We start from the raw sequence: 10,211 nt of genomic DNA on the forward strand, positions 1-10,211 counted from the left end.
ATATAAACTCCTATACCATACTTTTCTCTTGAGCAGGCATTTATCAGGTGTTCTAGCCCTTTAATCCAGTGCTGAAGGTACAAAGGCAAATGAGGTTTAGATTTCAGCCTCTTAGTAGCTCATACGCCAATGAAGTAGGCACATAGGTATACAAATATTGTAAGAAATATGTAAACTGAAAGGACTAAGAGTCTCGAAAATTACTTCTGCCTGGGGTAACCAGGAGTGCTGTTAAAATATGAGTAGGTATTTTAAGGTGCAGGGAGGAAATAGTACATGCAGAGACACAGTGTTCTGACAACAGAAAGAGTGAGAAGTTACATTTGCTGGAGCTTAGGTGATTTAGAATAGTAGGTATGCGAGAGAAAATGTGGTAGGTTGAGGCCTTGTATGATCTTTTCAGTGATTTCCCTTCTTTTTTCTTCTTTCATCTAGTGTCTGCCTCTGGTAAATGAGGCCCCCTCCTCAGAAGATATATGTTTGTCTAAAATGTTGATTTCTATACCCACAGGGAGATTTGTTGACTTTGTGATTATGTTGTCTTCTTTTTGAAGAGTAGGATTCCTACTTTTGTGTAGAAACAGCTTTTCAAATTCCTATGTCAAATTCAGTCACACACCGTGCAAGGGAGCCTCACAGATGACTCAGAAGAAAGACTTGCCACATAATGGTTCATTCTCCAATTTTATGGCTGTATATTTCTCTAAGGAATAAAAACACAAGGTCAGCCCTGAGTGTAGGGCACTGCCCAATCTGCCCAATGCTGTCTACTGTCATCCCTTGTTGAATTTATTGCAACTTGACAACTGAAAAAATTATCGTCATATGCTCTTCACTCATCATTAAAGCAGCTTTTTTTTTCTTTATTGCAGTGAAGTGAGATTAAAGGAACCTTTGGGTACCAATGAAAATATTAACTAAACCAAAATATACTTTCTGAATAAGAATTAATTGTGGTTCTGAAGGTGATAGTAAAAATTGTGTTAAAATTTTAGTCCCTGAGTAAAAAGAACAAAGCTGGAGGTATCATGTTACCTGATTTCAAATTACACTAGAAATCTATAGTAACCAAAACAACATGGTACTGGCATAAAAACAGACACATAGACCAATGGAAGAGAATAGAGCACCCAGAAATAAATCCGCATACTTACAGCCAACTCATTTTCAACAGAGGCATCAAGAACATACATTGGCAAAAGGATAGTCTCTTTAATAAATGCTGCTAGGAAAACTAGATAACCATATGTAGAATAATGAAATTCCCATCTCTCACCATATACAAAAATCAACTTAAATGTGGCTGGGCATGGTGACTCATGCCTGTAATCCCAGCATTTTGGGAGGTCTAGGCAGGTGGATCACCTGAGGTCAGGAGTTCAAGACCAGCTGCACCAACATGGTGAAAAATGGTGGCGCACACCTGTAATCCCAGCTACTTGGGAGGCTGAAGCAGGAGAATCACTTGAACCCAGGAGGCAGAGTTTGCAGTGAGCTGAGATCACACCATTGCACTCCAGTCTGTGTGACAAGAGCAAAATTCCAGCTCCAAAAAAAGGACTTAAATATAAGACCTAAAACTATGAAAGTACTAGAAGAAAACATTGGGGAAATGCTTCAAGACATTGGTCTGGGCAATAATTTTTGGGGTAAGACCTCAAAAACATAGGCAACATAAGTAAAAATAGACAATTGGGATTATATCAAACTAAAAAGCTTCTGCACAGCAGTGGAAACAATGAACAAAGTGAGGAGACAACCTACAGAATGGGAGAAAATATTTGCAAACTATCCATTTGACAAGGGATTAATATCCAGAATATATAAGGAGCTCAAATAATAGCAAAAAAAAACAAAAACAAAAACAAAAAATCCAATTAAAATTTGATAAAAGACCTGAATAGACATTTCTCAAAAGAAGACATGCACATGGCCAACAGGCATATGAAAAAATACTCAGCATCACTACAGTGAGAAATTATCTCACACAGTTAGAATGCCTATTATCAAAAAGACAGAAAATAAATGCTATAGTTTGGATATTTGGCCCTCCAAACCCTCTATTGGAATTTGATCCCCCGTGTTGGAGGTGGGGCCTAGTGCGAAGTATTTAGGTCATGGAGGGGCAGAGCCCTCATGAATGGCTTGGTGCCATTGTTTCAGTGAGTGAGTTCTTACTTTATTACTTCCTGCGGGAGCTGGTTGTTAAAAAGAGCCTGGCACCTCCCTCTTCTCTCTTTTGCTTGCTCTTGTCATGTGATCTGCATATACCCCTTTGCCTTCTGCCATGAGTGGAAGCAACCTGAAACACTCACCAGAATTGGATGCTGATGCCATGCTGCTTGTACAGCCTGCAGAACTATGAGCCAAATAAACCTTTCTTTATAAATTACCCAGCCTCAGGTATTCCTTTATAGCAACACAAATAGACTAAGACAATAGCAAATGCTCTTGAGGATGCAGAGAAAGAGGAATGCTCAAAGACCACTGACTGGAATGTAAATTAGTAAAAACACTATGGAAAACAGTATGGCGGCTCCTAAGGAAACTAAAAATAGAAATAGCATTTGACATAGCAGTCCAACTGCTGGATATGTATTCAAAAGAAAGGAAGTCAGCATATTGAGGAAACATCTGCACTCCCGTTTTCATTGCAGCACTATTCACAATACCCAAGATAATGGTATCAACTTAAGTGTGCATCATTGGTTGAAGGATAAAGAAAATGTGATATGTATATATATGTATATAGTTAATGGAATATTAATCCGCCATAAAAAAGAATGAAATCTTGTCATTTGCAACAACAGGGATAGAACTGGAGAGCATTGTATTAAGTGAAATAAACCAGCCACACAAAGACAAATATTGCATGATTTGTCATGTGGGAACTAAAAAAACCTGATCTCCTGCAGACAGTAAAATGGCAGCCAGGAAGGATAGTGGAGAGTGAATGATAAGGAGGGGTTGGTTTATGGGTACAAAAATACAGTTAGATAGAAGGAACAAGATTTAATGTTCAGTGGCATAATAGGGTGACTATAGTTAACAGTAATTTATTGAATATTTCAAAATAATTAGAAGAGTAGATTTGTAATGTTCTCAGCAAAGAAAAATGTTTGGGGTAATAGATATCTCATTTACCCTGATTTGATCATTACACATTGTATATATGTGTCAAAATATCACATGTACCCCCACAATATGTATAATTGCAACATCAACACAAATAAAAATAAAAATTTAGCCCCTGTTTTATTTTGTGGGAATGGAACCTGAATTTAATCTGGTAAGACTATCAATTGTTTCAATGAAATTGTAGGTCCAGCTTCAAATAACTTGACTACATAGGTCTTAGGTAAAATCTAACTCATTAGCAGTTTCTTTGGAGGTAAAGAGTACAGTAGCCTGGTGTCCTTGGTGCTTACTTTTATCCCTGTACCTTGACTGTAAGAGTTATGAAAATCTGAATTTGCTGATTGTCTGGAATTGGGAACCCTTCTTCACTATTGTAATTGTATTCAACTGTTGCTGATCTTGAAGGCTAATAGATGGTTCTAAGTTTACTACATTTACCACCACAGAACTCTCTACTTAGGTTAGATTAGGCAAGGCTGTTTATGACCATTCATTTTGTCAATTGTGATTGATCACTAAAAATGATTGAGCTTGGGGCCCTCAAAATAAATTTTAATGGCTTTATTGAGATAGCATTGATGTATAAAAATTGTATATATACAAGATGTACAGAATAATTTTTAATATGTAATCTACCTTACTCTTTATGCGCTCTTTGAAGCTTTAAAATCAGACATCCTTTATTTCTTCTTGTTAATAATTATTTTATTAATTATTTTTCTCTAAAAAAGGCCGGTGATGTTAGCATTTTCACTGATTGGCCTTTGAATATATTAGCATGTGGTGAATTTTATGAGATTTTAAGATGTGAACAATGCAAAGCCATTTCAGAATAATTTTCTAATTTATCCTAAGTATTTACCTTAGAATTACTATTTGCAGTACTTCTTGCTGTATGTGAGAAGAGATGGGTGGGGCTTAGAGTATATGCTTTTATTTTAGAACAGACCTAAGTGACAAAATAGATTTCTTTCCCTGTTTTCCTTTGCCAAAGGGTTCAGAGGGTAAACATTTTGTCTTTGGTTTTCTATAAGACAAGTCATGGTGTAATGTTTGCCCTAAATTTGATACTATTAGCCTACTATAGAAATGTTCTTTTAAAGTTAGTGTATAAATAGCTTAAAAATTAGCATATAAAAATCCTTTTAAAATTAGTGTATAAATAACTTTCATTTGATTTTCGACTTGATGGATAACAAAAAAAGCATTTTGTATGAATCACTATGGCTCATATAGATGTTAAATTTTTAGGTTTATTACTCATTAGAGATCTTCTGTATTGAAATTCAACTTTGTAACAAACAAACAGTATTTTTTGCTGTGCACAGCTAAAGCTCAGAGGAAAAAATGTCAAATCTTATATAGCATAGCATAATTGAAAAAGTATTTTATATTTTTATTCTATTTATCATGTCTTTATCACAAGTTAGTGACATGTGGTTATTGTCCACCTTTTTTTTTTTTTTTTTTTTGAGACAGACTCTCACTCTGTAGCCCAGGCTGGAGTTTTTTTTTTTTTTTTCTTTTGCAAGTGAAAACTAAAGCTCATTTCTTTGTCATTGAGATAGAAAATGACAATCTTGGCCAGATGCAGTGGTTCATGCCTATGATCCTATAGCACTTTGGGAGGCTGAGGCGGGTGGATCACCTGAGGTCGTGAGTTGGAAACCAGCCTGGCCAACATAGTGAAACCCTGTCTCTCCTAAAAATACAAAAAATAGCTGGTCATGGTGGTGCATGCCTATAATCCCAGCTACTCGAGAGGCTGAGACAGGAGAATCACTTGAACCCGGGAGACAGAGGTTTCAGTGAGCCGAGATTGTGCCACTGCCCACTGCACTTGAGGAGCTTGGGCAACAGTGGGAGGCTCTGTCTTTTTAAAAAAAAATAAAATAAAATCTTGTTCCTGGTCTTCTAACTTCCTCTCTGGTGGTGTATTCATATGATATAGTCAGCCTCCTGAAAAATTAGTTTTGGTGTTAGTTCATTTTGAAGAACCTGATTAGGTCACAATATGAGACTGAATTCCAGTTTTGGGAAAGAGCGTCAATTTTTTTTTTTTTTTTTTAATTTCAATGTACATATGTAGGATGTAGAGATTTGTTACATAGGTAATATGTGCCATGGTGGTTTTCTGTACCTATCAACCCGTCACCTAGCTATTAAGCCCAGCATGCATTAGCTATTTTTCCTAATGCTCTCCCTCCCACTACCCTACCCCTGGACAGGCCCCAGTGTGTGTCATTCCCCTCTCTGTGTCCATGTGTTCTCAGCTTCAATATGTCTTTAACACTTTTCTCTTTGCTTTAGCCTGAACACACCACCTGGAACTAAAGTTAAGCTCTCAGGCATTGTTGACATAAAAAATGGATTCCTGCTCTTGAATGACTCTAACACCACAGTTCTTGGTGGTGAAGTGGAACACCTTATTGAGAAATGGGAGTTACAGAGAGTAAGTGTAAACTATGGCTTGAACTTTTGAAACATTACACTCTTTTTTGTTGCATTAAAGAGCTCTTTCAAAAATGAGTAAAATTAGTTCTTTGTATCAGAGTTGAATAGAATGGAACATGATTATCTTTAGAGAAACTATCTTTGTCTAAGCATATTGTTTCTCTAAAGTAGATGTACTTTTTCAGTATTTGTTACATTTTATTCCTTGTGTTTAAACATTCTTTCCTGACAAGTTACAAAACTGTCAAGATACCAGTTATAAGCTATGTACAGTTTGTGTATAATTCTTTCTGCAAAAAACAAAAGTGTGCATATATATAAATATATATATACCTGTCTTATCTACAGACACACATATGTGCAAGTAAAAGTAAGTTAGAATTTCACTATAATGGAGTTCTTGTTGTGCTTGACTTCCTAGTCTCATTAGTTGATATTTTTCCTCATTTATATTAACAGTATCTTCATCCTTACAATCATGTAGGTTTTCTTGTAATCGTTCCTCTACTTTGCTTCCAACAACCATTTCTGTTGATCCATTGCCGTCAAATCTCATATCACTTCCTTGCTCTTCGGTTCTTATAATTACTGTAGTTTAGGTCTTTAGTATCTCTTGCCTGGACTGCTGTAGTAGCCTTTTGACTGTCTATCCACATATCCTTTCTCCATCTTCTAATTTATTTTATGCACTTTCACCAGGTTTTCTTCCTTCAGCATAGTTGAGATGCTTTTATTTCAAATGCCTTAATTTGAGATTGAATGCCATTTATAATCTAGCCCTAGTTGGTTTACGTTTAATTTTCAACTTTCTAAATTCTTCCACGTAGATCTTGTTGTAGCCAAATGGAGTTGCTTCGTCTTTCTTTGATTCTCTATGATTTCCTCAGTTATACATTTTTAATAAAACGTTTTTCCACTTTTACATTATTCATCTTGTTTTTTCTCTCCTGATCCCCGCATAGCCAAATCATCCCTGTGCTTTTAGACCCAGATCAAATGATTGCTTCTTCTCAAGGTGAAGTACTTGTTTCCTTATTGAATTCTTTAAGCATTTTATTATTTTTAACAGTGTATTGCTTTTTACCTAGCAGTAAAATTAGGTTCATTTCTCATCTCCTTTAACAGATAGTATGCTTTTGAGGCCAGAATTTGTGTTTGTATCATCTTTCTCAAGTTCTCCATGTATTTGTTAGATGTGTAGATACGGTGTTGGGGTCTTGCATCTGTATCTCATGTTATCCTCCTAGTAGTTTTTATAAGGGCTGTTAAATAACTTACTTTTTGATTAGGCAGGTGATGGATCTGAGCACAATCCAAGACCATTTTTTTTCTGTTATACCAGAGCAGCCTTTTCGCGATCTCCAAAGCGATAGCACTGAACTTTACATGTAATAGGCATCATAAAAAATACTCCTGGTATAAATGAATTACAAAGCACATAAAAATATTTGTGGAATGAATGAATTGTAAAACTAATTACTCCTTGAGCTGAAATGTATTCTTGTGACACCCTCAAATCTTGCCCGTTTTGTAAAGTCAGCCAAGGGCCTAAGCAATATTTCAAGCTTTTGGTATTTTATGATACAATTTTCTCCTGTTTTCTTAGTTGGAAAGTGCCTGTGTTTGGGAGGTAAATAGATAAGGACATTAGGCACATTTTTATTCCTTAGTACTAATTTCTTATGAGTGTGCTGTGACTTGGGCTGCTGTACTATTCCATATAAAGTAATGTTCCACAACTGCATTGTTTAATTGAAAATGTCACAAAAAAGTAATTCAGAAGTAGCTTTATAGTTTTACATAAACAGCCAAGTTTGTGAACTTTGAATTTCCTAGAGAAACTTCACCCATTTCATGTGATCTTTTCGTATGCTGATATAATTGTATTTTTTTGATCAGTAGAGATTTTTTAAAGTGTGGTAAAATGTTCTCAAGTCTAATACCTTATATAATTTTCCCACAACCCAGTCCCATAGCCAGGACCACTTTGCTAACAACTGTAAACATTCGTAGGAACCTTCTCACCAACTCACATACACACACACACACACACACACACACGTGCACACAGAGTTTAGTAGTAGTTTGATAGTTGCCCTTGAAATGTTTAATTATATGTCTCTGCACTTAACTTCCTGCAAGCCACATTAGTATTTCTTATTAGAGAGTGATAAAAATTTACATTTAAAATCATTTAAAAACATTTTGATATGATTATAGTTCTTTTTGGTTTTATAGTTTTTGATTTGGTAGCCACAGCAATGTAGGAAACAGGGAAAGTGCAGTTACTTGAGCAGCTGGCAGTGATATACATAGCAATTATAAACCATAAAGCTAATGTTGGAAGTGAAGAAGCACTAAACCTTCAGTAAACTATATGCAGGCATTGTAACTGTAGCAAGTTGGTACCAGATGTAATTTACAAAATGCTGCAGGTTTATAAGTTTTAGTGCCCCCGAACTATAGATTAAAAAAAATTTTTTTATTGTGGCAAAGTATACATAACATAAAATTTAACATTTTTAACTTAACATTAACTTAACTTTAACATTTTTAACTTAACATAAAACTTAACTATTTTTTAAGTGTAAATTTCAGTGGCATTAAGAACATTCGCATTGTTGCACAGTTGTTACCAACATCCACCTCCCTAACTTTTTCATCTTCCCAAACTTAAACTCTGTACCCCTTAAACAGTAACTCTGCATTCCTTCCTCCTCTCAGTCTCGGGCAACCACCATTCTACTTTCTGTCTCTGAATTTGACTAAGTAACTCATATGTGTGGAATTATACAGTATGTATCTTTTTTGTGCCTGGCTTATTTCACTTAGCATAGTATTTTCAATGTTCATCTATGTTGCAGCATGTGTCAGAATTCCCTTCCTTTTTAAGGTTGGATAGTACTCTATTGTATATCTATACCATCTTTTGTTCAGTTATCCATCAATGAACATTAGGGTTGTCTTCACTTTTTAACTCTTACGAATAATGCTGTTATGAACATGGGTACACAAATACCTCTTTGAGGCCCAGCTTTCAATTCTTTTGTGTGATCTAGAAATGGGATTGCTGGACCATATAATTGTATTTTTAATTTTTTGAAGAATTGCCATACTGTTTTATATTTACTTTACACTCATTTCCACCAGAATTATATAAGGGTTCTAGTTTTTTACATCCTCACCAACGGTTGATATTTTGTGTCTTTTTGATAGTAGCCATTCTAACGGGTAAAATAGAATATCATTGTAGTTTCTTTTTTTTTTTTTTTCTTTTTTTGATATAGAGCGTTGCCCAGGTTGGAGTACAATGGCGCGATTTCGGCTTATGCAACCTCTGCCTCCCAGGTTCAAGCGATGCTCCTGTCTCAGCCTCCCGAGTAGCTGGGATTACAGGTGTGCACCACCACACCCAGATAATTTTTGTATTTTTAGTAGAGATGGGGTTTCACTGAGTTGGCCAGGCTGGTCTCCAGCTCCTGACCTCAGGTGATCTGCTGGCCTCAGCCTCTAAAAGTGCTGGGATTATAGGTGTGAGCCACCGTGCCCAGCCTTCATTATAGTTTTGATTTGTATTTCCCTAATGCTTAGTAATACTGAGAATCCTTTTGTGTGCTTATTGGCCATTCGTATATCTTCTTTGGGGAAATTTCTATTCACGTCCTTTGCCCTTTTTTAATCAGGTTGGTTGTTGTTGTTGTTGTTGTTGTATGAGCTATTTATAGATTCTGGATATCAGTCCCTACTAAGATAATATGTTTTGCAAATATTTTTCCCATCCCATATGTTGCCTTTTCACTGTGTTGATAGTGTCTTTTGATGCACAGAATTGTTGAAGAGTTGTTATAGGTGTAGCTTTTATGCTTAGGTCTTTGATCCATTTTGAGTTAATTTTTGTATTAGTAAAAAACCCAGTCATACTTTTGCATGTGAATATCCAGTTTTCCCAGCACTACTTTTTGGAAATAGTGTTCTTAATGAATGATCTTGTCACCCTCATAAAAAATTATTTGGCCATATATTAACAAATTTATTTCTAGGTTACCTGTTCTGTTTCACTGGTCTAAATGTCTATCTTTATGCCACACTGTTTCGATTACTGTAACTTTTTATTAAGTTTCATAATTGGAAAGTGAGACCTTTCTCAAGATTGTTTTGGCTATTCAGCATTGAGATTCCATATGAATTTTAGGATAGATTTTTCTTTATCTTTTTTTTAATTTTACTTTAAGTTCTAGGGTACATGTACACAATGTGCAGGTTTGTTACTTATGTATACATGTGTCATGTTGGTGTGCTGCACCCATTAACTCATCATTTACATTAGGTATATCTCCTAATGCTATCCTTCCCCCCTTCCCCCACCCGCCGACAGGCCCCACTGTGTGATGTTCTCCACCCTGTGTCCATGTGTTCTCATTGTTCAGTTCCCACCTCTGAGTGAGAACATGCGATGTTTGGTTTTCTGTCCTTGCAATAGTTTGCTCAGAATGATGGTTTCCAGCTTCATCCATGTCCCTGTAAAAGACATGAACTCATCCTTTTTTATGGCTGCATAGTATTCCATGGTGTATATGTGCCACATTTTCTTAATCCAGTCTATCATTGATGGACATTTG

The 10,211-nt window shown here is 35.8% G+C and overlaps 1 protein-coding gene across 1 annotated transcript in view; it reads left to right on the forward strand.

Annotated features, from left to right (window-relative positions):
• LOC105539909 (tudor domain-containing protein 3) overlaps nucleotides 1–10,211 on the forward strand; it is a gene marked incomplete at both ends in the record, with an annotated part of 41,752 nt that overhangs the window by 7,771 nt on the left and 23,770 nt on the right. Inside the window, one exon of the mRNA XM_011980360.1 lies at nucleotides 5,449–5,590. Within this exon, the coding sequence (XP_011835750.1) occupies nucleotides 5,449–5,590 (142 nt within the window). The remainder of the gene's footprint in view (nucleotides 1–5,448; nucleotides 5,591–10,211) is intronic.

This window comes from Mandrillus leucophaeus, unplaced genomic scaffold (genome assembly GCF_000951045.1).
Source record: "Mandrillus leucophaeus isolate KB7577 unplaced genomic scaffold, Mleu.le_1.0 Scaffold2107, whole genome shotgun sequence".
NCBI classification, from domain to species: Eukaryota; Metazoa; Chordata; class Mammalia; order Primates; family Cercopithecidae; genus Mandrillus; species Mandrillus leucophaeus.